Source organism: Rhinolophus ferrumequinum, chromosome 11 (assembly GCF_004115265.2).
Source record: "Rhinolophus ferrumequinum isolate MPI-CBG mRhiFer1 chromosome 11, mRhiFer1_v1.p, whole genome shotgun sequence".
Lineage (NCBI taxonomy): Eukaryota > Metazoa > Chordata > Mammalia > Chiroptera > Rhinolophidae > Rhinolophus > Rhinolophus ferrumequinum.
The window spans coordinates 51,931,717-51,958,959 of NC_046294.1; the positions used below are offsets into that span (position 1 = coordinate 51,931,717).

The 27,243-nt window shown below is 35.8% G+C and overlaps 1 protein-coding gene across 1 annotated transcript in view; it reads right to left on the reverse strand.

The window, feature by feature from the left end:
* The window catches only part of RSF1 (remodeling and spacing factor 1), a 124,943-nt gene that overhangs the window by 10,971 nt on the left and 86,729 nt on the right, over nucleotides 1-27,243 (reverse strand). The window contains 9 exon segments of the mRNA XM_033120512.1: nucleotides 2,645-2,865; nucleotides 4,401-4,608; nucleotides 5,733-5,800; nucleotides 10,444-10,553; nucleotides 11,539-11,593; nucleotides 16,757-16,836; nucleotides 17,940-18,044; nucleotides 22,427-22,633; nucleotides 24,315-26,074. Of these exon segments, the coding sequence (XP_032976403.1) occupies nucleotides 2,645-2,865; nucleotides 4,401-4,608; nucleotides 5,733-5,800; nucleotides 10,444-10,553; nucleotides 11,539-11,593; nucleotides 16,757-16,836; nucleotides 17,940-18,044; nucleotides 22,427-22,633; nucleotides 24,315-26,074 (2,814 nt within the window).

Here is a 27,243-nt window from a genome sequence, read left to right on the forward strand (position 1 = left end):
TGGTTCACACTGGCCAAGTCTGGGACAAATTGAACCTAGATATAATCTAATTAGTGATGGTAACATGTTATATTCACTGACTAAAGTAAGAATCCATAAGTATATACTGATATAAAGAAATAAATATATAGGGGAAAAGGGAAAACCCTTCCAGCACACCAAGTAATAAATATAACAGGGATGATGGAGTTGGAAAATCATCAATGAATGCTAAAAGTGGGTGAAACATCTGATAAAGAACAGGATATTTACAGTCTCAAAATACCTTCCTACAAATTACTTATTAATTACAAAGAGAAAAATAATAAAGAGACCAGGAGGACATACATTAGCTCTGTGATATTCCTGCCAAAATATATATAACCTGAATGTAATTACAAGGAAAATATACCTAAATTAATGGACATTTTACAAAATAACTAGTGTGTATTCTTCAAAAACATCAAAGCCAATAAAGACAAACCTTGAAGAACATTCCAGATTAAAGGAGACTAAAGAGACATGAGTTAATGCAGTGTGTATTCCTAAATTGGATCCTGGACTAGGGAAAAAAATGATATAAAGAAAAATATTGCAGGGCAGCCGGTTAGCTCAGTTGGTTAGAGCGTAATGCTCATAACAACAAGGTTGCCAGTTCGATCCCCACATGGGCCAGGGAGCTGCGCCCTCCACAACTAGATTGAAACAACTACTTGACTTGGAGCTGATGGGTCCTGGAAAAACACACTTAAAATAAATTTAAAAAGTTAAAAAAAAAAAAAATATTGGGACACCTGATGAAATTGGAATGTATGTGGCATGATCAAAAAATACAGTGGGGGCAGTCCGGTGGCTCAGGTGGTTGGAGCGCCATGTACCTAACGCCGAGGTCGCCGGTTTGATTCCCACATGGACCAATGAGCTGCGCCCTCCACAGATAAAATTGTGAACAACAGCTCTCCCTGGAGCTGGGCTGCCATGAGCAACTGGAAGTTGGTGTGAGCTGCCGTGTGCTGCCATGAGTGGCCGGTGGCCAGCGTGAGTGGCCAGTCGTCAGCTGCTGTGGGCTACGGTGTGCCGCCATGGGTGGCCGGCAGCCATCGTGAGCGGGTGGCAGTCGGAAAAAGCTGCCGTGAGTGGCTGGCTGATGACTGGCAACCGATTGCTTCTGCCGGTGGTGGGTGGGAGCGTTGCAGGGGGTAGCACAAGGCTCATAATACCAGCATGGGCCAGGGAGCTGTGTCCTATGCAACTAGACTGAGAACAATGGCTTGAACCGGAGTGTGTGTGGGGGAGGCGAAAGGGAGAAAAAATACAGTGAATGTTTAATTAAAAATAAATTTATTCCAGTAGAAGACACATTGCCATTAACCCCCCCAAAATACTCCCCCTCGCTTCGAACACACTTATGCCATCATTCTTGCCACTTTCTGAAGCAGTTCTGGAAGTCCTCTTTTGTGAGTGTCTTTAGTTGCGCTGTAGTGACTGCATCGATGGCCTGATTCGACTCACATCATTTACCTTTCATGGTCATTTTGACTTCGGGGAAGAACCAGAAGTCGCATGGTCCCAGATCTGGTGAATATGGTGGATGAGGACACACCGTAATGTTTTTATTTGACAGGAATTACCGTACCAGAAGCGATGTGTGACACGGAGCATTGCCATGATGGAGGATGAAATAAAGACACTCACAAAAGAGGACTTCCAGAACTGCTTCAGAAAGTGACAAGAACGATGGGGTAAGTGTATTCAAAGAGAGGGGGAGTATTTTGAGGGGGATTAATGGCAATGTGTCTTTTACGGTCATAATTTTTTTTTTAATTTAAATATTCATCGTATCTTTTGATCACACCTCGTATACTATTGATTAGAAAATTGTATTATATCAGTATTAAAATTTCTGATTTTGGTAATTGTACTGTGGTTATATAACACAATGTCCTTGTTCTTAGGAAATAATCACTGATAAAGGGGTATGATGTCTCCACTTACAAAAACTCCACAAGCCTGGCCAGAGTCAGGGATATGAATGTCTGATCTGTGGCACTTCCTCAGTAAGACGACAACTACCTAATTTGCCAATTCCATAAAGCACTAGTATCTGTTCTTTTTAGCTGCTGTGCCTCCCTTTACTCAGTTAATGGGGAGAGGCATAAGCCATAATAACATCAATCACCGCTAATTTATAAAAATTAATGAATTGCTGATCGCAGTTAATGGGGATAAGCATAAGCTATAACAACATGAACCACTGCTAATTTATAAAAATTAATGAATCGCTGATCGTAATCTAAACTTTAGAGATAACTGGTGATCCTTCTCTAATAACTAGACATCTGAGAAGTATGTTGTCAGCTTATTGACAATGATTCCCAAGGAACACTATGAAGATACAGTCTAGGCATGGAAACATTTGGCACCCAAAGGATTCACCACAATCCTAAATGAATTTAATATGAAGTCAAGACATCCATCTGAATGTATTTTCTTAGATGTGCTTTATGTAAAAAATTTAGTTACTAGTGAGTCATAATAACAGAACTCAAAGTTTTATCAGATAGCTTATATTACAAATGAATGAAATTTTATTTTAAGAACTCTTAGCTCCAGAAGTCACAAGAATTTATTTAGTTGGTGTCATGCATATACAAATTATTTTTACCAGAGTCTCTGCTATTCTCCTCAGACTCTTCTTCTTCATCGTCATCGGAGTATTTTTTCTTTGGGGTTTTTCTCCGCAAACGCCTGCTTTGCCTCATTGGCCGGGAGGGATGTCGCCTCAGTCTTCGGCTACAGAAATCAGTGTCGCTGTCATCATTAGATGGTGGGTCTTCTTCACTTTCATCTGGGTTTTCATCAGACACAACAAACTCATCTTGAGATCTGTCCAAGAGAAACCAGATGAATTATGATGGTAATTATGATGCACTTAAAACCATGAACCTATTTTTGAGAGCTCTGAGTTCAAATTCTAACAAGTCCCGTGGATCATTAAATAATGTTTAATGTAGTATCTGAATAATTGTATCAATTTCCCTGTTTATAAAATGGAGAAATGTTTTGCCACCTATCCTTTTCTTAGGAGGAGTTATGAATTGATGCTGATATTTGTACATAAATTGCTCTGGCCGCTTGAGATGTACCCCACCTTAAATTCAACATATCCAAAAGCGAACTCATTATTTCCTAACCTACTCCTCTCTTCTGTACCCTAGCCCGGTGTTTGGTACTCTCACAAATCCATTACCTCAAACCAGAAAGCTGGTATTTATCCTGATTTCTCCTTTTTCATTTCTCACAATCAATTACTAGTTCCTCCTGAGTCTACCTCTTAAATACCTCAAACCTGATCCATCTTCTCTGTTCAGTCTCTCGTCTCCCACCCAAACTACTACAGAAATTCCTCACATAATCTCTCTAATCTCTAGACTCATTTACTCTTAATATATCCTCCAAATGAATGCCAGGATGAATTTTCTAAAATGTAAACCTCACATTAGTCTGGCGTTTAAAACCCTTCAGTGGGTTTTCATCACCTTCAGGCTAGAATCCAAATTCCTATGCATGACAAACAAAACACTCCATCATCAGGTTCCTTTTTATCTCTTGGCCCCATCTCCAGCAGGGCGCTCTCTACTTCCTCCCCGTATTTTTGCTATTCTGACACACCAGGAGTTTCCTAAATATTCTGGCATTTTATACCTAGGACATGTGACTTCTGTACTTAGAATAATACCTTCTGTCTTCATCCTGCTTCTAATACCAAACTTATTGATCTGCCCAATTATTCTTCAAATTTCATCAAGCTGTATTTCCACTCTGAGACATTCCTTGAACTGCGTGGATTGATCTGACTCTGTATCCTAACCTACACTTTACCTATATTTTAGTAGCAATCATCTAAAATGACTTTTTTGTGGTTTATATGCTTGTTTCTTCCACTAATAATCGGAGAGGAGAAACTCTGCGTCATTTCAATACCTACTCTACAGGGAAGCCTTTCCTGATATTCTACTGATACGTACCCGAACTGATACTGATTACGTACCTGAACCCAAACCTCTAAAGATCACCAGAGAATAGTATCTAATTGCTTGTACTTGTCTACTTCTCATATTTGACTGCGAGCCCTCTCATGGACATGATGGCAGAAGGTGGTACAGAAGTACACGACAAATGAATGATCAATGACAGTAAATGAAAATTTAAATACAATTTTGAATATTAAACAACCATAAATCTACTTTGTTTTAATCTAAAAAGAACCAAAATCAGCATTCTTGAAATTGTTTTAAATACCCTGAAAATAAAATGATTGTCCGGGTGCAACAAAGAAAAGCCCATCGCAGCGTGGTCAGCTGCTCTGCTAGCCCCACGGAAGCTTTTATCTAGAGACTGGGATGTACGCAGACACTCACCCATCACTGATCTTGAATTCGTCCTCACTTTCTTCTTCATCCAGGTTGCTGTCACTGTCCAGATCATTGAGTCGCCGGCGTTTCTTCCGGCGAGCAGCAGCTGCCCTCTGGGGTCGTTTATTTTCTTTTCTTTCTTCATCCAAAATAGTAGAGATGTCTTTCCCACGGTGACCTGTGATGGTGGAGATGTCTTTTCCTCGGCCAACTCCTGAATTTAGGGGCGGGGAATGAGACGGAGAGAGACAGACAACTGTTTAGTAAGAGCTTCTCTTTAATATCTAGAGACAGTCCTGATTTGTGCTTAGCAATTCTACACTTGATTTATTTTCTTCCTATAAATATGCAGTTTTCTCACAACTTCAGCTGACAAGAGCTCTTATTAAGAGACTTTTTGCATTCACTTATCCTACAAAATAGTTCATGTAGGCAACGATTTTTTTAAATTTTTGATATTAATTCATACACCATAAAATTCACCCTTTTAAAGTGTACAATTCAGAGATTTTTGGTATAGTCACAAGGCTGTGTAATCATCATCACTAATTCCATTTATATTACCCCAAAAAGAAACCTCATACCTACTAGCAGTCACTCAAGAATCTCTTCTAGAAAGTTGGCTTTGAACATGGCTTTAGAGAGAGGCCAATCGATATATTTTTTTTTAAACTATATTTGCAGAACAGAAGAAGTGAGAATTCAACAGTAAAGATGTAAATAAAGCACACGTCTCTGGAAAAGCTACTAACTTCTTCAGTTCCACTACAAATAGCCTACTTAGTATTAATCCTTTCCAGAGTTTTCCTAATAACTAAATGGAAACCACAGTGCTCCACACTGGAGCACTGGCAATTCACTACATAGCTCTTAAATTAAATTACCTTCAAATTCATCTATTTTAATGTCACCTACTGAAGACTATGAAATTAATAAAATGATTTTTAAAAGGTTAATTTAAAGAAATCATTTAGCGTCTGATTATCGATAATTTTTGATACTTTGTAGCAGTAGCGATCTAAAAATAGAAAGAACAGGAAAGTTTCACTGTGTTTTCCATTTGGACAAATAAGTATATTTTTTAATCTATTAAGGAACATTTACATTTTATGAGATCATAAAACAAACCTACCTTTAAAATAGTAAGAAAAAAATAATTAGTAAGATCCAAGTCTATAGATCGATACTGTCCACAGATTATTTTGAATCTCAGACAGTTAACATCAGTAGTGAATGTGATACAAATGGGAGAAACAAAAAGCTCACTGTCCTAATCAAGGCATTTCGGTTAACTTATTGGCTGAGTTATATGAAGATGAGAGAATGATAAACACATACCTCCTCCATCAGCCTCTTTGATGTCATCTTCTATAGCTTCATCGATTGCTTCATCAAACTCATCAAATCTAAAATACATACAACAATCCCATTACAGCCTGTCTGGGCATATTTAGGAGATTTGCCTCTGATGTGAAAAAAGCCTGAATGTGAAAGTGCTTTCTGCCACATCGGGACTGTGTGACTTGGACTACATCCCCTCGCTCCTGTCAGCCTCAGTTTCCTTTGCAAAATAAGGTTTTGTAAAGCAGTATCTAATAGATAAAATGTTGTTTTTCATTTTCAAACATTATCTATACCAGGTGCCAGCAAATAGTTTTGTAAAAAGCCAGACAGTAAATATTCCAGGCGATGCGGACCACACAGTCTCTGTTCTAACTACTCAGTCTGCCACTGCAGCGACAAGCGGCCATAGGCAACGTAAGTGAATAAAGGTGGCTGTCTTCCAAAATAACTTCGTTTATGAACACTATGATTTGAATTTCAGATAATTTCCATAGACTTTTCTTCTTTTGGTTCTTTTTCAGCCGTTTATAAATGTAAAAACCACTCCCAGGTCACAGGCTATACAACGGAAGTGAGCTGGCTTTGGAGCACAGGCCATAGTTTTCCAACCCCTAATTACACAAATCGCCTGGCAAAGTAAGTTGAACAAAATCAGTTTTCTAGAAATAATACTGAGTGTGAGGACAATATTATTATTGTTATTAAAGATTATATTATTATTATCGGTACTAAAATTCATATACAGATGGTCAGAATGTTAAAACTAGGTAAATATACTTTATCTCGCAAGGCTATTTGCCCAACTTAAAGAAAAGGACCAAGATGAGATGATTCCTAAGATTTCGTCACATACAAAAAGCCCCTTTCACTTTAGAGCTGAGGTAACCAAAAGAATAAAGTGACTTGCCTAAAACTATGCTAAATATGGTAATTACTAACTACATGTGGCTCATTATATTTAATTAATTAAAATGAAAAAAATTCTGTTCCTCACTAGCCTATTTCAAGTAATCAACAGCCACATACGTATGGCTACTTGCTACCATATTAGATAGCAAAAAAATAGAACATTTCCATAACCGTACTAAATCCTACTAGACAGTTTAGGATTAAAGTCACACAGTGGATTAACAACCGAGTTAAGACTAACAGCCAAATATTTTGTCTTTTGAGTTGAGAAGTTCATTACGTGTATGGGTTTCCTCTCTAGGAAAATATATGTACCAACACAAACATAAAATTTTATATAGAATTTCAAAGGATTCACAAGTTCCAGGTTAAGAACTGTTCTACAACACAACTTTTCTTGGCTGTGTATCATAATTTGGTTCAAACAGTTTATTTCCATTTTTTTCACAATTATAAACAATGCTATGAAAAACATCCTTGTAGCTGTAGCTTAGCTTTTCCTTAAGATAAATTCCGAGAAAATAAAAATTTGTGCGTCCATTCATCAGCCTAGAATAACAGATATAGATAAAGCCAGATGCAAAGTTAACAGAAAACAATATTTCTCCCAAGGACATGTTGTAGCTTTAATGTGGTGTAACCACCTTTAATCTTTGCTTATTTTTTTTTTTAAGTTTTGAGAAAGGAAATCTTATCCTGCTAACATTATGAATGTGTACCTATCACATCTCCAGTCACCACCCCCCAAATACATAAACAAAACAACAAAAAGTTACCCTGTCTAGTTATAGACTCCAAAATAAACGAAACCTTAATTTTCCTTAAGTAACTGATTCCCTAGCCGAATGGCTTTATCCTAGACTTCAGCAATATTAACGTCTGAAGCTTTGCAGCAATCTTTGTAGACACCATCTGAAAAAAACGACTATTATTTCCACCACGAAAAAAACTATACTCGGGATGGCCAGTTAGCTCAGTTGGTTAGAGTGCAGTGCTGGTAGCACCAAGGTTGTTGGTTCGATCCCCACATGGGCCACTGTGAGCTGCGCCCTGCTTAAAAGGAAAAACAGAGAGAAAAACTATACTCACTGTACTTTTTAAAATTCATATGCCATTCCTTTTGAATTCTATCTCCTTTGCAAACAAATATTTTCTTTTGCAAACACTTTTGTCTAAGACTCTTAATTTTTATGTAATCAAATATCCTTGTGTTTCTGTGTTTGGTGTTATGCTTAAAAAGCTGCTCCTTATACTAAGAGATTATATGCCTTCCTTAATCCTTTTTCAAACTAGATGAGAGTTTAAATAAATGAATCACAATACATTTTATGCTAAAAAAGCTTATCAAAGGTTCCCATATTACTGTTACACAATTTTAGAGTTGAAGGGATAATCTGGATTAATCTACCATCATAGGCCTGACAACCAAGACCCAGGGAAATGGACCACTCAAAGATACCTGGCTAGTAAGTGGCACGGTGAGGACTGTAACCTTAGTTTTCTGAACCCCCAACCTAATGTTCTCTCTCGTCAACTCTGATGTCATCCTCTCTGTTATGAGCAATAAAGAATCCAATAAACAATTATTAAATAATAGCAGTGATGAAATTCTTTTGTGTTCATACTTTACTAAATGTTTTCCATTTTATACTCACAACAGTCCCACTGCACCCCATGTACAAAACAAAGTAAATTCTAGGTATATTTATAGTTTAAATATGAAGAGTAAAACTGAAAACAGAAAAAGCATCTGAAAGACTCTATTCATTCATCTCAGGTAAATTTCCTTAAAAAGTACTGTGAAGCAGAAATAATAAAGGAAAAGTGACAAGAGACATACGAATGCCGAATAAGCACATAAAAAGATGCTCAACATAACCAATCATCAGGAAAATGCAAATAAAAATCATGAGATATAATTTCACATCTGCTAGAATGGCCACCATCAAAAAAACCAAAAGGCACACAAACAAGTGTTTGCAAGGATACAGAGAACTTGCAAACCATGTACACTGGTGTTGGGAATGTAAATGTTGCAGCTGCCAAGGAAAACAATGGAGGTTCCTCAAAAAACTAGAAAAAGAACTACCATATGATCCTGTAATCCCACTTCTGGGTTTATATCCAAGATGAAACACTAATAAAACAGATCTCTGCTTCCTTTAACAACCACAATTATATCAGTATTGACAGATAATACAGTTCTGCAATAATGCTTATTCTGAAAATGTAAATTTGTTCCAATGTGACTGATATATTATGAAATAATTCAAGCCTAATGTGTATTTCATATTTGCTTATTACTAACTTTGTTTGCAAGAAACACTAGGTAAACATAGAAAACTACACCTAGCTGTACAGGAATACACAACACACACCCACACACCTCAAACATCTACCAGCTCCCTCAGCTCATCATGAGTATTATAAGCTACAGCCATCTGCATGCATCTGGTGTTACAACTCTCTGGTGGATTTCAAATGACCATCATTCTACCACTGCACAATAATTTACAAACTGCAACCCTCTTCACAACCAACTCCACAGACAAACTTTGAAGCCTTTCCAACATGTCACCTTTATTGTAATATGTATGTTATTTCTTAACCACTTAACATGTGTCAAATGATACTACTATTTTTATTAGATACCTATTCTTTTTTTTAATGTATCACTATGAAGTTTTTGAGTGCATGGTTATATTTCCCATAATCTCTATGGTTTTTATTGTGTGATTTGGCACTGCATGGCGATTTTTAGAATTGCATGTTATAGCGGAGCTGACTTTACACGTGCACTTTCCATCAACAGGCTTTGACTTCATTAGTTATGATCTTAAGGTACTTTTTAAAATCAACTTTGTTTTTCATCTCCAGTTATTCATGTTAAAAGACTGTTTTGGTATTGTTGAAGTAGACCACAGCTCAAATAAAGGTCTAAAATAATTAAAATATAATTTATTTATTTTTTTGAGCTAGACAGGGTGGTTTAGTGGAAAGAATACTGAATTAACAAAGAATCAGAAGATAAGGTTTTGGTCTAGGTTTAGTTAGCAACCGAGTGACCATGGAAAAATCTCTCTCTCTCTCTCTCTCTCTCTCTCTGATATTTCTAGTGGCAGATAGTAAACAAGATTACAGTTATTGGTTCTTTCAATAGGCATTTATAGAGTGCTTAACTATTTGCTGGCACTATGGCAACTGTAAAGGACAGAAATGTGTAAAACAGACATGGTCCTTACCTTCAAGCTAACAGTCTAGTGGGGAAAAGAAGTATTAAACAAATAATTAAAATCACAATCATTACAAAATCACAAGTGCTTCCAAGAACTGGTTGCTATGAAGGCATATAACAGAGGGATCTGATCAAGAGAAGGATAACAAGGTAAAACTGGGAGGCAAAATTTAGGCAGAGTAAACAGTATGTACACAGAGACTGACAGAAGACAATGAGGCTAATGCTGAAAATGTGGATGAGATGGAGCTGAAAGCTAAGAACAGGGCAGATTACGCAATGCTTTGTGTGTCTTGTTAAAGGAAGGCATTGATCCTTATCCCAAGAGCTATAGAAATCTGACAAAGTATGTTAAGTCAAAGAGAATGACACGAGTGAGTTTACATTTGGAAAAGATCATGCTGGCTGCTCTCAAATTCTGATTCTAAACACAGTAGGTAAGAAATATATACACAACCACTAATGACCACTATAATGGGAAAAGCATGTACTTCTGGATCACCTGTAATTTTAAAAACATTTCACACTCTTTCATTGTAACTATTTCCACATATTTCATACCTATAACTTATACATTTCCGTGTTCTTGTTGACCTCCTTTCGAGCAAATTTGCTTTGGATTTTTTTGAATCTTTTTTCTTTTCTTCATGTTCTTCAGAAAAATCTGGCTCCTGGTTTAAAAATAATATGTAAGTTATTACTCAGGACAGAACAAAGTTCCTTAAATTAATAGTTTTCTAATGTCCTCTAGGCAGCACATGTGAAAGGTTTGAAAAAGTGAGATGACTGTCCCCCCAAACTGAGTAAACATGGCAAGAGTAAGTATAGATTAAAAAGAATATTGATGATCAAAGGATGAAACACTTCTGTATTAAAATTCTTGTTTTTGTGAATTTATAATGACCTCTTTTAAAAACAATCATGAAGTTTTCCCATCAATAAATCTTTTAATAAATAATTAAATTTAGCACATGTAAGATACTCAATAAATAAGATGAATAAATGAAATAATGGATTTAGAAGAAGAAAGGGGCATTATGCTGAAGGGAAATAACTAAGACAGGTTACTTTAGTGTGTGATTTAATTAAGCCTGAATAAAACTGTATATAGAACTAAGAAAATTTCTTCATTTCAAATAAAACCCACGTTATATACACTTTCACAAAATGAGATGCCCTTAACTATAAATTGGCTACATGAAATATCCTTCGTAACTAAATTAGGCTAATAAATGCAAAACAATGACATCCCTTCAAAGAAAACAAACCTTAAGAACACAAATGGAAGGTTCTGATAACCCCAAAAGAATAGAATTAAAAACCAGATCTCCATAATTATTCTTTAGACATTTTACATAAACAGCACATAAAGAAGCTGAAAACAAATTACCCAATTTAGGGTAAAAAACCCAGAACATAAACCCCATAGGGGCAAGCTATAAATTTTGGATGTAATAATAGATTTTGGGGCTATCTGCATACACATAATTGCAATCATAAGGGACTATGGGTGGTTCCTTTAAGGTCCTAAATTTTCATTTCTAATAAAGTAGGTACACTATATATTTAAAACCACTTACATTACCTAAACTGGGTTAAATTTTAGAACAATTGTGGTAGTCTCCACTTTAAAAATACTACAAAGCAGAAACTTACTTGTGGAGGAATGATGTTTTCAATACTGATACCCACATACACCAAGCGTTCTTTCCTTTAAGTGAAAAACAAGCACACAAACAAAATGAGATTTGCTAAAAATAAAATTGCTATGAAAACATTACTAACAGACAAACTAAAATTACGACTTCATGGTAATAGCAGAAGCTAGGTCACAAACATGTTAGCTATTATCTGTAAAACTTATAGTACTGGTATCTGTGGGAGGCAAAAAACTTCCTAAACATATGAAAAGTGTAGATTTAGAAGTGACATATGGAGGGCGCAGGGCGGGTAGGAGGTTGGGCCGAAATACGAAAGGGGATTAAGAACTACAAACTTCCAGTTATAAAATCAGTCATGGGGATGTAATATACTGTGTAGGGAATAGAGTCAATAATATTTTAATAACTATGTACGATGACTGATGGTTATTAGGCTTATTTTAGATTTACCGTGGTGATCACTTTGTAAGGTATATAAATGTTGAATCGTTATGTTGTACACCTGAAACTAATATAATATTGTACGTCAACTGTAATTAAAAGCAAATTTTTACTAAAACAAAAATATATATATACATTTTTAAAAAGTGACTTTTACCCATGAAATAAAACCTGTAACTGAAATAGACAAGGAAACTTCATGAGAAGCGTCATGCTGTGACGCATTGATAAAGTGATTAGACAGAAAGCCAGCTTTGACTGAACAAACTAGATCTTCGTTACGCTGGAAGTTTCTAGTCATACCATCTGGGTGCAGACATAGCTACCGCGTGGTAATAAACAACACTATCAAAACTTATTCTACATAACAGAACCGTATCAAGGTCCAGTGAATGATACTAAAACCATTCACTTCTTGTTTGCAGAAAAGACAAAAAGCAACGCAGCCACATCGTTCTGCACTCTAGGATGCGACAAGGAAGGTATCTTTAGAGCTAATAAAACTCCAAAGGAAATGTCGATTTAGAACACTAATGACATCTCCATAGTTTCATTTCAAAGAAACAAAGCTTTGTTGATTTTAATTCAACGAACTTTACATAGCAAATTGCTATACAGAACAGGTGCTTTCTGTTTCTCCCAAAGTTAATTTGATTCACCAAGGACAGCTGAGCTCTTATATACATGCCAGCGTATGAACTGAATAGAAACAAGAAGGGCAAGAACAGTACTAGCTGCAATTAATAGGGGAGGCTTCATGGATAAGTCAGAACTTGGGCTCTCTGTTATTAAATATGTTTGACATGTCTGTCCTTCCACTAACCAAGTTTATTGCGATAATAGTTTCCTCTTTTATACCTCAAGACCTCTTTCACTCGACCATTATTTCTCTCTGTAATTCAACTGAAAAAAAAAAAACCCACTTAGTTATGTCCACCATATTAGGTCATGATTTGTGTCAGGCCTGGGAATCCAAAGGTAAATAAGACACCGTTATTGCCTCACAATTATTAACAATTGACTGTTGTCCATTATGAACAAGTACAATGAAAACATGAAAAATAGATTTTGTGTGAAGAGCTCAGAAATTTGGGATGCCTTTAAATAGGTGGTAAACTTGAGCAGGATCTTGAGGGTAAGTATGATTTCTCACACAGCGTTCTCTTGCTCAGTCATCTTATGGAAAGATACATCTACTCCACCTCATCGCCTAGCTCCACGATCATGCTGGGCCCCGACTTTATCATTACCAATAACCACACCCCTTCTGAAATTTCCGTATCAGGGATCCTATGCTCTGACTTCTACTGGCTCACTTTCCAGCTCACTCCCTCTGGCATACTGATTTCAACAATTCCCTGACTTTAGTACAACCTCTATCCATTGACCCTACCCTCTTTTCACTGTCCATCACTCCCTCTGTGTCCTTACTTTCCCCCTTACCTGGCTTAGACTTCACGGTCCATCATTATAAACACTCCTTTGTATACACTGTCAATTCCTTGTCTCTTTCTCTCCTTCCCTCTGTTATATTACCTGGAAAATTCCAACCCTGATTAAATCTCTACTAGTGAAGCACTAGTAATAGTACTCTGGAAGTATAGAGCTATTTGAGTTCTCAAATAATTTCTGGCACCAAGTTCTAGAAGGGATGTTTACAAATCAGTTGAATGGAATTCTGAAACATCAGATTACATCAGATTACACAGAGCATCACAGCTCCACCTCTGTAAATAGTTGCTGGTTAGTCACTAATTACTCGTTGACACACCCTTCTTTTCCACCATACTATGGAGCCCTTTAAGGTAGAGACCACATGAAATACTTCATATTGTTTACAGTGCCTGGCATAAAGTAGGTGCTCAATAAGTTTTGGTTAAATGTTGAATAAATGTAGATGAGGGTAAAGGGGATCAAATATATGGTGATGGAAGGAGAACTGACTCTGGGTGGTGAACACACGATGGGATTTATAGATGATGTAATACAGAATTATACACTTGAAATCTATGTAACTTTACTAACAATTGTCACCCCAATAAACTTTAATTAAAAAAAAAGTTGAATAAATGCATGAATAGGGAGGAAAGAGGCTCTTGTAATATGACAGTAAGCAAGGATTTAAGTCGCTAGGATGAGTGCTACAGAAATTATTTCATAGTTAATAAAATATGAATAAAAATGCTCACTTTCAAAAACAGATGAAGCCACCTTATTTTAGAGACATACATATTTTGTTATGTAGAGGTCCTAAGATTCAGACATGCACATGTATAATAGGAGCTATAAATAATGAAAGCTTTGTTAACCAGATTATTGGGAAGAATTAACAGACAACAGCAACAATTCAGTTAACTGGCCTTGTGCCAGATTGGTCTCTCTCTAACAATAACTTTGCCCTCCTTTCTGTGATCCAATTTCACATAGAATTTAGTTTGTGATCTAAAGGCAGAATTACAGATGTCCTCTTAAAGAATGACATTTAAGTAAAGAGAATTACTAAGAGTAGAAGAGAAAGCAAATGAACTAGTAAATGGGAGACTGGTAATGTACACAAATATTGTGGCACATTTTAACAAAAATTTCTAAAATTTAAAATACTTCTTCATTGCAGCAGCATATCCTATAATGTGTGAGGGAACAGTCAAAAAATTTTCGCCAGCTTTTCCACATTTAAAGGGTATAGCATCATAAGCCTCCAAAGAAGTAGATAGAATTTGAGTAGCAGACAAATTCTTAGTGGTTTACATTCTGGCCTTTTAGAGAGAATATATTTTCTTCCAAGCTCTTAAAAGGTAAGCCAATTTGCTATCTACATTAAGGACTCCAATCAGCTTCAGAGCATGAGAACATTGTTCATTTCTCAGAAGGACTGGCAGATTTCACAAAGACTAAGGCAAAAGAAAATCTAATTTTTAATTATGATTTAATTGGAAGGATCTTTAGATCTTTTCCAGTGTCAAAAATAAAAATAGGAGCAACTCTGCACACTGAAATAATCCAAATAATTTTACACAGGGCTACTACACAGAGTTTCTAAATACAAAGGTATTTAGACAACCTATTTTTAAAAACTAAGTAATTTTACCAACTAGTCAACTTTAGAGATTAACTTTGCTGTTAAACTAATTAGCATCCATTATGAGCCAGAGAACTCAAACTGAGTAGTGAAGAAAAAAAGGGATATGGAGGCTGCTGGACCTATTTTTAAGGTTCGTCTCTGCCCAGAGTAAAGTGAGTGAATAGGCTATAGAATGACCCGACTGCCGTAAGGCAAGCTAAATCTGGGGAGGGAAGACTGTGGCAGCAGCAGGTAGAAGCTAAAATAGCAGAAAATGAAGGTCATAAGGTCAATCAGGAGACATTGCTTAGATTTTCTCATACTTTGCACAAATGGGCATCCAGTCCTACTGATTCATCTCTGAAAATTCTCCTCAATGTCTCCACTTTATTATCCTAACAACTGTCCTAGTTCAGGCCTCACTGGCTCTCACAGACCTTACTGCCAGCCTCATCTCTAATTCCTCTTCCTTACTGTTTATTTTTTCTGAACTAACAATCTGATTATGCTGATTTCTCCTGTGATGGCCCCCTCACTACTTATAGAGAACAATCCAAATTCTCTAACCAGGTGTGCAAAACTGTTCAGTTCGGCCTCAATCCGCCTTTTTATAGCTTCATCCCCACCACTCTAACTCTCGCTTTAACACTTAGTCTTAGCTCACATTTGCATTCTTCTTCTAAAATGTCCTTTTTCTTTGCACGCCCACCTGTATAACCCCAAGTTATCTTCCAAGGACTTCCCTGATAAGCCCCAACCCCTAGGAGAACTCTGCTCTGAATAGAACGCGATTTGTCTCCTTTATTGTATCACTGGCTCCTAAGGGTTGTATTGTCTAATAGAAGGTGAGCTCCATGTAAGCGAAAGCTTTCTCTTACTCATCTTTTCTCTTCAGTGTGGTACACAGTCGGTATGAATGTATGTTTAACAAAAGATTAATCAAAGAAGATACAAATAAATCTAAATAGACATAAACATACTGTCTTGATTTTGAGACCCCTTTTAAAGATGAGGCTTAACTGGTTTTATCTCCTCCAAGAAGCCTTCAACTGCTTTAGACCACACTGTAGTAGCATATTGAAAAGGGAGGCGTCTTTTATAGTCAGTAGGACATAGTTCAGTATGCACATGCTCTTTATTTCATTAGTGCTAAATCTGCCCACCCAAAGGCACAGGTAACTAAATCGTAGACCAGTTCTTACAGTGTTCTTGTACTCATTACATACTTAGGTACATATCCTCCACAATACTAGACCAATATTTATTCAGAATAGGTTCTGATAAATATTTTAGATCAGGGGTTGGCAAACTTCCTGTAAAAGGACCGATAATAAATTAGGCTTGGTGGGTCATAAGTTCTCTGTTGCAACTACTCAACTCTGCTGCTGTAGTACAAAAGCAGCCATAGACAATATACAAGACATAGACAAATGAGCATGGCTGTGTTCCAATACAACTTCATTTATGACCATGAAACCTGAACATATAATTTTCATGTGTCATGAAATCAGATTGTTTTGATTTTTTTTCCAACCATTTAAAAATGAAAAAGACATCCTTAGTGGGCAACACAAAAACAAGCAGCAGGCCAGATTTGGCCCACAGATCATAGTTTGCAAATCCCCGCTACAGACAGACACATCAATCTATATTATAAGACAATTCTGCCGTCAAATTCCCAAGTAAAATAGTAACACACATATCACAATACCTGCGTTCAGCACGCTCCTTCTTCTTTAAGGCAACATCCAAATCCTGCAATTGTTCCTCTAATTTCTCACATAGTAGTTTCTGAAACAGCAAAACAGATGTGTATCATTGTTAACACCTTTCCACACTCATTTGTCATTTGCATGTTAGCTCACAGATACTGTGTTTTGAAAGCTGATAAGGGGCCACACAGTAAGTGAACACTGAAATGTTCCTTGTGTTTAAATAATGAGGTGCCTCAACATCCACTGAACTGAACATGAGCACTGATTTTTAAAATTAAGCCCATGTTAGAGAAACTTAGAGCCTTGCCAAAAAACACATTCTATGCCTATCTTGCTGGCAGTAACCAATGTTTAAAACAGCATTTGGTTCAACATGTGTACATGACAGTAGTTAAAATGTTTTTAAAATCCCAAGACAGTCTTAAGAAAGAAGGTTGTATGTATAGTAAAATATAATGGTGTCAATCATTAGTTTTAAAAAAGAGACATAAAACAATTTACAAAACCATGCCACATAGTTACTGGGTCAAAACATAGCTGAAGAATGTAACTGATAAAGCTGTGCTAAGCCACAGAAGTCCACTGCATCGAGAAATGCAATAAAGCCCATAATTTTTAAAGCAAATTAGGGCTAGGCTGGTGAGAGAAGACTCCTTGGTCACAGTGACACAAAAATATCCTGTTCTTCAGCTTACAGAAGTAAATCACCTGAATCAAGACATGAGAGAAAATGAATCCACGTTTCTATTCATAGTACCATCATAATGGTACATAATTCATAACACCATCTATAAAACTGACAAAAAGATGGGTAGAAATGAAAAAGATGATGATACACAGGGATAAACAACAGAAAGAAACTACTTCTCCTCTTGTATATTATCTTAATTTGGTGCTCTTTGTGCCTTTGTGAGAAAAAATAATAATAAACCAGACTATAATTTTACAAAAATTAGATGTCTTCTGAGAATTGATTTGGGAAAAATAAAGGGAAGACCTAAAAGATAATAATAAAAGGTATTTTTTTCCAACAGCCTATAATTTCACAGAAATTTAGATAAGAGGTAGACAACATATACAAATTGTCTTAGAGATTTAAAATGTTTCGTGGCTGTCAAAAATATTACTAATTTGAATATAAAATCAAAGACTGGAAAACAAAGGTGTGCCAGGTCGTACATGTTGACAAGGGGGGCAGAACCATTCTCCATCAGGGATGATCATCAGAGGAGGGCGAAGGCAGGCAGTGTGGTATCCACTGTCACAAGAGTCACACAGAAGAATCTGAAATAAACCATATATTAATATCAACCTAACTATGACGAAAATTCAATAACGCAAGTTAAAATCAAGACATTTCAGTATCTTAGGGCTATACTAAGAAATATGGTATACTATACTCTTCATTTGCATAAAAAGCTCTGATTATTAGGGATGTAACATGCCATTTTTTAAGAAGTAAAAAAATAAAAACGCTAAGATAATGTTAAGATACAAGATTAAGTGAAAAATAGCAAGCCCTTCCTGAACTAGAGATACAATCTTTTTTTAGTGTGCCATAAGGGCTATAACAATATAGTCTCTATAACAGAGTATCATAGGTCAAGTATCAAACTACCCTACCACACAAGGATTTTAAAAATACAAATAATTTCCACTTTAAATAGCATTCCCATTACCTATCTGTAAGAATCATTCATGGTTCCTTTTATTACATAAATTCAGATAGGGAAGAGATTGAGGTATGAGGGGAATGGAACTAAAGACAATCATGTTCAAACACAAAGGCTAACAATAATTAGTCTTAAGTTGATACTTTTGCTATTTGAATTTAAGATGATCAATTCTTTAAAACTTAAAATGATACACTCATGTACGTTTAGCTAAAAAAAAAAAAATCTTATTTTTAAATTATTTTAGATTTACAGAAGAGTTGCAACGACAGTAGAGTTCCCCATAAGCCCTTTACCCAGCTTCCACTAATGTTAACATCTTATATAACCATGGTACATTTACCCAAACTAAGAAATTAGCAATATTATTAACTAAACAATAGACTTCATTCAGATTCCACTAGTTTTCCACTAACGTCTTTTTTTCTGATTCCAGGATCCAATCCAGGATATTATATGTATTGCATTTAATCATGTCTCCTTAATCTCCTCCAATCTAGAATGGTTTCTTCGTCTTTCTTTGTTTCTCATGACTGACTGTTTTTGAAGAGTTCTAGTCAGATATTATGTAGACTGCCTGCAGTTTGGGTTTGTCTGAGGTGTTCTTTGATTAGACTGAGGTTATGGGTTCTGGAGAAGAATTCCACAGAGGTGAAGTGCGCTGGTCACTGTGTCATGTATGGGGGTACATGATATCATTATGACTAATTATTGGTGTAAACCTCAATCATTTGGTTACGGTAGTGTCTGCTGGTTCTCTTCACTGTAAAGTTACTACTTTTCAATTTCCACTCTATTCTCATTAGAAGTGATAAGTCCAAACCACACTCCAGGGGAGGGGAATTTGGCTCCCCTTTGTGGAGGGAGGAGTATCAAAGAATTTATAGATGTAAGGTAAAATGGCCAGAGTAATTACTATTGTAGGGGAAAATACGTTGAAGTTATGCAAATAACTTCCTGTTTTTCCTGAAAGTTTCACCTGCTCGTTTTGCACTTGTTAGTAGATCTCACTTACAGTAATGATTACTATGGTGTTCTAATGGTGATTCTCTACTTCCCCTCAAGCTTCTACTTTCATCATTTGGAATTCCTCTGTAAAGAAAAATATGTCCTTTACCTCACATCTCTTCATTTATTCAATTATGTATTTATAGCAGGATGAACTAATGAATATTTATTTTATCTTTGGGTTATAATATCAAACTATTATTTTGTTTGTCAAATTCAAATTGTTCTAGCCATGGACACACTGGGAGCTCCTTCAGGTTGGCTATGTCCTTAGAGCTCATTTGCATTCTTTTTTCTTTTTTTAAAAAAGCACTTCCCTAGTTTCTGGCACTATTGGATACTCCAGGTACATCTTAATATTTTCCCTGCCCAAGTCTAGAATCAGCCATTTCTCTCAGAAGCCCTGGTTCCTTTAATGGAGAATGCTATTTTGAAACCAAGATCTAAGTGCTCAGTGCTCACTGCTAAGGGGTATCACAGCTTCTAAGCTCTCTCAGAGGACAGAGCTAGGAAATACATGTATGTATAGCAACCCATGTGCACATATTAAAATAAGCATAAGCTTATTAACTATATTAAACTACATTAAACTATGTTAACTATATTTAACTATATTAAAATAAGCATAAGCATAGAGCTAATATCTCCAGCTCTAATCCAGCACCACAGGCTTCAATTCTAGCCTTCAGCCTTGCTTATCTGTAACTTCTTTCTGTCAGTAGAAAGCTATTAGCTACACTTCATTTATTTTGTTCAGTCCTATATATATATGTAATTTCTGAATTGCTAACATGTACCATGGTAGGAGGAGAGAAAAGGGTAGGATGTGCACACGGGTAGTGATTTGAGTCCAAAGTACCCTTCCCCTTCTTCGTACAATGAATCATCATTTTCTGCCAATACCAGAATTCAGTACTTCAGTTATATGACTGATTGACTGATTCCACAGGCATATATATGTAGCGCCTGATTTTATTTATCACATTGTTTTTATGGTAAAACATAACATAAATTTCAAGTAACAAAATTAAAAATAAACATTTGGAAATCAATTTATTTCTAAAACAATGATGTCTCTATTCTGCAATAAAGGTAAAAATCCCATTAAAATAAATGTTGCTATGAAAGATTTCCAGGCCGCAGGCAATGCTCCTTTTATTTTTGACTATAAAGCATTTGGAAAAGGCCAGAGCTCTATACTGATTTCTGAATTTCCTGCTCTCCTGCTGTAAGCTCAGCGAGGAAAAGGACCACGTCTTTCTAATTCGGAATCACTTCCCTGCCACTTAACACATCACGGTTGCTTGACATTTTGATTTGAGGATTACCTTTAAACATATGGCATAAGAAATCCACCATTTGGGATCTTCAGTTTTCCAATGTTATTTCTCTTTGGCACAGTAGCCAGCAATGGGATTTTCAGAGTAGTTATTAAGATAACCAACTAAATAAAAATCCTGTGTGTGCGCCAAGAAGGGTACAACTTTCTCTGTTGCCTCAACATCATTTCTGCTCACCCCATTTTACTTATTATTTCCTCACACCCCTTTGTCATTGACATCTATTGCCACCTCAGTTAAAATGCATTCTCTTAGTTTAAAAAGATATTAGCAAACGGCAGGGAAAGAACATAGTGCTGATTTTTACTTGATTTAGAGGGAAGACCATTATCTCCTGTATCTTCTTATGCCTTTTCTCCACATGAAAATCTTGACCTAACTTTCACAGCCTGATGGCCATAAAATGATAAAATGGCCTACGAGGGTCTTCTCAGTGTAATTTCAGCATCTACTCATCTCAGTGCTCAAGTCATTATCTGGTTCTAAGTTATATCTTTTATGTGAATCCGCTAAAACTTCTTGCATATGATAAACTTCGCTGATGAATTTAGTTTCCAGATATGAGTTTAACATTACAAAAAAACTAAGTAAACTACAAATAACTTTAACTCAGTCTATAGCAGATGTCAGCAACTGTGTGCTAGGCAACTTTACAAAACATTAAAAACAACCCTCAAGAAGTATGTGGTATTATTCCCCTTTTACAACGAAGAAATCAAGATACAGAGAAGAGAGCACCTGGTAAGTGGTGGAAGCAGGATCTGCTGCCAAGTCTGTGTGGTCCATGCTTTCCCCATCACACCATACTGCTTTCTAGGAAAAAAGAGCCTTGGAGAACCACTTCATATGAATTTTCCAAACTTTAGAGGATCTCAAAACTTTTCTGATCCACATAATTCTACCCATGTGGAAGCATCTTTCTTTACATTTCTACTTAATAGTTGGAGCCTGCCTTTAAAGTCAAATCTATTCAAAAGAACAGAATAGTTGCATAGAATTGGGCGTAACAAGAGTGTTTCTTCAATAGGCTCTTTAGAAAGCACTTATGAACTGCAAAAAGTATATATAGGTCAGGAATTGGTTTTCCTGATTTAGGCTACCTTTGAAGAACTTACTTCCTGGGGAAGAAAGTTCCTCGTAAATCTGTCACTATTCTTCTGAATATATCTGATCTATAATTAATCCTCTTAAATTTTTCTTAAAACTGCCCATTTCCCAAAGTTTATAGCCCTACTAGGTTTACTACTTGACTTAAGTGTTGTTACAGAAGGGCAATAAGGCCTTCAGGACTTAGGTATTTAAAGCTGGCACTTCAAAAATATCATTATAAAGTAACTTAAGAAAAATTTAAAGACAAAGAATGGAACAGCAATATCTGAATAAATTCATTGATTTGTGAGAAGAGATCAGGAATGTACCCTTAAGTAGAGAAAATGTCAATACCTAACCAGGTAGAATGAAAGCAGGATCCTGACCTCCCCTTAATTGGGTTATTTGAGAAATAGAAATGAAGGTTATTTTGCACACACAAGCTCTGCAGCATTGTAACATTCAAATCATGATCAAACCCAGAAAAGTTAGGCTTCTTTGGGCAACCACAGCACGCCAGTAATAGGAATATTGCTCGTTTAGGTCAGGTACGTACTAGTTCAGGGTGGTTTGGAAGGCCACATTTTTTGCATGGTTCATCATCATCTGCCAGGATGGCTTCTTCACTTTCTTTTTCTTCTTCCTCTTCTGAAGCTGCAGATGATTTTTCACTGTCAGACCCTTCACTGTCATCATTGCTGGAATATTTCCACCTGCCACGTGTCCGAGAACCAGTCCATCGAACTTTGCCTTTGGTTTTTACCTAGTACAAAATTAAAAATTGGGATAATTTGGTATAATAACAATGTAAAAAGAAAAACTTCTAATTACATGTCCATGGTAGAATATTTAGTCACTATATAAAGAAGAAAAGGAAAATTATTGTAGCTTTTCCAACAGATAAACCTACCATTTAATTTTGGTATATATTTCCATTATTTTTTCTATTTTGGGGGGATTATAATGAACATTTTGTCTTATAAATAGTTTCCCTAGTCATAAAATTTTTCCTAACATTACTGTAAATGACTATATAATATGCCATCACATAGCTGTATTTATCTAATCCCCTACTAGACAGACATTTAGGTAGTTTCCCATTTTTTCACTTTCATAAACAATTGTATCCTTGTAAATATAAACTTTTACACACACCTCTGTGATTAGGATAAATTCCTCGAAGAGGATTCTGGGTCAAAGGCCATGCACATTTCAAAGGCTCTGTAATCGAGTACTGACTATATTCTCACATTTTGTTATACAAAATTTTAAATTCCCATATTAGAAATGAATTTTAAAAATTTTAATGGGTCAGAACTGCATGTAAAAATCCTGACAAACTTAAAAAAATATATTATTCAGAAAATAAGTTTATAATGTTGTAAACTACTTTTTATTGCCTGGTTTTATATTTTAATTCATTCCTATGGTGTAAGTCCCCATCAAAGACCAAAATAATTCTAACAGAAGGGGAAACTTTTTAAAGTAAAGAATTAAAAATTCAGTATTTCAGGGAACAAAGGATCATTTAAAATGAAGAACAATCTGATCACTTAACTAAATTAAAAACAAAAGTAGCACTTTTAACAAACTCCCATAGACTAGCTAAACTTATAGCAGATTTTGCTTAAAATAAGAGAGTTACTGAAAAAGAATTCTGGCTTCTTAGACTAATGTTTAAACTTGGGGAAAATAGGCACTCTCATACATGTAATGAGAGGGTAGGGCCTTTTTTGGAGGGCAATGTGTCAATAGTTACCCAAACTTAAAATACACATGCCCCTTGACCCAGTAATTCCAATTCTAGGAGTCTATTCTAAAGAAATACTCACTCATGTCCAAAATGATCTTCAATGCAGCATTTCCTGTAATAGTGAAAAATTGGAAACAACCTAAATGTCAATCAATAAGGGAGTAGTCAAATAAACTGAGGTACATCCACACTATGGAATTCTATATGGCTATTCATAACGAAAAGGTAGACTGTGTCTACTGACATGGAAAGAGTTCAGAGACACACTGTTACGTGAAAACCTCATAGAAAAATGAACATATTCGATTCAATTTAGTTTTTAAGTGAATGGCTATTTACAAACATACACATGAATGTATGGAAAAAGAACTGAAAAGAGATGGACCCCAAACTGTTAATAGTGTGTATGAGGAATTTTCATGTTTCAATTCTATAGGTTGGGTATTATTTGAATAGTTTACAAAGAGAATATATTGCCTATAAGAGAATATATTGCCTATAAGAGAAAAGATGACAAGATTATAGAATATGAAATAAAATATCTAGGGATAAATACTGAGAAAAGACATCTCAGATATAGGAAGAAAGATACCTTTGAATGACTTGTTTTAGCCAAAAGTAAAAAAGCTACAAACATTTAGAGCCAAATATTGCTAGTGAAAATTAAAACTCAGATTAAGAGAAATTTTACCTTGCTTACTTTAGAATTTGTATCCTTCTCCGTTTTTTTCAAATTTTCCTTTTTGTCTGTTTTTTGCAAAGCTGCTGACTCTTCTTCCATTTCATCTTCTCCTTCCCCTCTTTTTTTATCAGCTTTCTGATCTCTGATCTCAGCCACTTTCGCTGTGGGTCTAGATATTCTTGGAGACCTCCTTAAAGTACGACCCACATTTGTTTTCTCTTCTTCCTTTTCTGATTTCTCTTGCTTGGATTCTGGTTCTAGAATTTTGGGAGGAGAATCTGGTTTCTTTTTCCGACTGGATATCCTAATTGTTAATTTGATGCCCTCTTTTTGCCTTTCAGAAGTTATCTCTGTGTTTTCTGAGGCAGTGGTTTCCTCTTCAGGAATCAACTTATATTTAAATTTACTTTTTTGCATGGAACCCTTTGTCTCAGAAGGATCCTCTGCGCCAGAGGTCTGGACATTGCCCAGGTTATCCATTTCTATCTTCGAGGATTCAGAATCCTCTCTTAGAATTTCTGGGTCTGTTTTTTCCAGAGACTGACCTTCAACAGAACTTGTGCTCTGACACTCCACCACTTCTTTTTCTGAGGCTAGTTTCTCACAGTGGCCAGCCATGTTAGATGGCGAAGAAGTTTCAGCTGCCTCAGGAGAGCCTAGCTTTACTGATTCTAGAGTATTCTTCGGAACCTCCTCTGGTATTGGACTCAATCTTTGCGTGTCCTTATCAAGAAAAGTCTTTTTGGACTTCTCGAACTTTTCAAGACATTCTAGGACTGGTGGGTGCTTATCCTTACTTTTGGAAGACTTCTCTTCACCTTTCACGGTACAGGATTCAGTGGTAGATAAAGCAGTTTTTAAAGAGAGATCCTTTGCCATCTCAGAAGTCTCGAGAGAGGTTTCCATTTCTGGAGGATCAGTTTCCTTTGTCTGATCTTTTTGACTCTGGGTCTCCATATCTGATACTGAACTTTCTGCATTTTTCCCTAATGGGACCACTTCTTTCTCAAGATCACCTATTTTCGTACTTGTTATGACAGAATTTAAGGACTCTGCTCCATTTCCCTCCACGATGACACTTTTGTCCTTAGCGGGGCTATAGTTATCTTCCTTTGTATCATAAAACTTTGTCTCCATTTGTTCTGTCTTAAAATTTGAAGTTATCTTTTCATCACTAACTTCTCCATTGACCAGCTGTTTCCCTTCATGACCTAAAGTAGTGATTGTAGAGATCCTTTTACAAGTCTCTTCCTCTTGTTTTATTTCATCTTTCAAAAACTCTTTTGTTGGAGTAACTGATTTACACAAAGGTCCTTTCATTGGACTGTCAAAATCATCACTCAGTTTAATTTCTCGTTTTTTTAGTGGTATCTTGGCTTGCTGGTCATTTTTAAGTTTCTCAGTTTCTTCAGTAGACTTCTCAGTAATTTCTTGAGATTTAACATTGCCACCAAACTCGAGCCTCTCAGGCTCGAGCTTCTCCATGCTACCTTTGATATCTTTAGAGTCTGCTCTACATTCCTTCACTTCGACTTTAATGGGTTTGACATTTTCCTTGAAGGAGTCACTTTCTTCTTTGATAATCTTTTTTTCCTCACTTTCTGGCAAAGATTTTTCTAGCTTTACTATGACTGGCAGTTTCACAAGTTCCTTTTCATCTTCTTTTTCTCTTTTCATGGTACTTTCTTCTAGAGCATTGGGTATAGAATGGTTTTCAGAATCTATTGGCTGTTCTTCATTTTTCCTCTTTTCATTTTCCTTCTGTTCCTCTAAAAAAAAATCAGAAAAAGTTTACATTAATCTAAGCACTCAAGATTATAAAATATAAAAGACTTAACATACACATTTCCATCTGAAGAATCTCTCTTAAAGGAGGTGACTTTTGTTACTGGACATTTAACAATAAAAAAAATCTGACAGTGAAGAAAATTACCAAACTCTGAAGGATAACCTCTAGATGTTAAAAAGCTAGTATTTAGAAAGACTCAAGTTTCTCCTTTATACTTTTAGCCTCAATATTCTTAATGGAATGCAAATATTTATACAGCTCAAATATTTTATTCAAGCTCCAAAATATGAAACTAAAAATACTATACAAACCATTTGCAAAAGGCCGTATTTGTTTTAAAAACTGACAACTGCCCTTCTTTGCAAGTCATCAAGCACTTCATTTTGTTAAGCTAACATGAGCACGGCAGAGAGAAAATGTTTTATGCTTATTCAAAGTATAAAAGTAACACAATTCTGTACAGAAAATGAAAAACAGAAAAAAAATTGCCCATAATGCCAACTCCACAAGTAATGATTATTAATATTTTAGGTTACTTCCTTCTAGTCTTGTATATTTTTGATAAAATTGGGATCATGTTGCCCATTTTTTTCATTGAAACATGAGTATTTTCTTATGATATTACATGCTTTTTACAAAAATTGCGACTTAATTATATAACACTCCCCAATGGGGTTATATTACAATTTACTTTATCAAATGCTATTACTAACATTTGAGGAGTTCATATTTTACAAAGAAACTATTAGGTTTACCTGTCAATTCTTTTTTTTACATTATTGGCTATATATTTCCAATTTTTATGCAGTACCTAATAGTGCAAATTTAAATATAACAAAAGCCACACTTAGTAAATGGCATAATCTGTAAATGGGATTACAAAATTGCACATATGCTTGTGCTCAGAGAATCTGAGCAGGGGCGGCCAGTTGGCTCAGTTGGTTAGAGAGCAGTGCTCATAACACCAAGGTCGCGGTTCAATTCCCACAGGGGCCAGTGAGCTGCACCCTCCACAACTAGACTGAAAACAACAATTTGACTTGGAGCTGATGGGTCCTGGAAAAACACACTGTTCCCTAATATTCCCTAATAAAAATTTTAAAAAAAGAAAAAAAGAATCTGAGCAGAGTGTTTTCAGAATTCATTTAA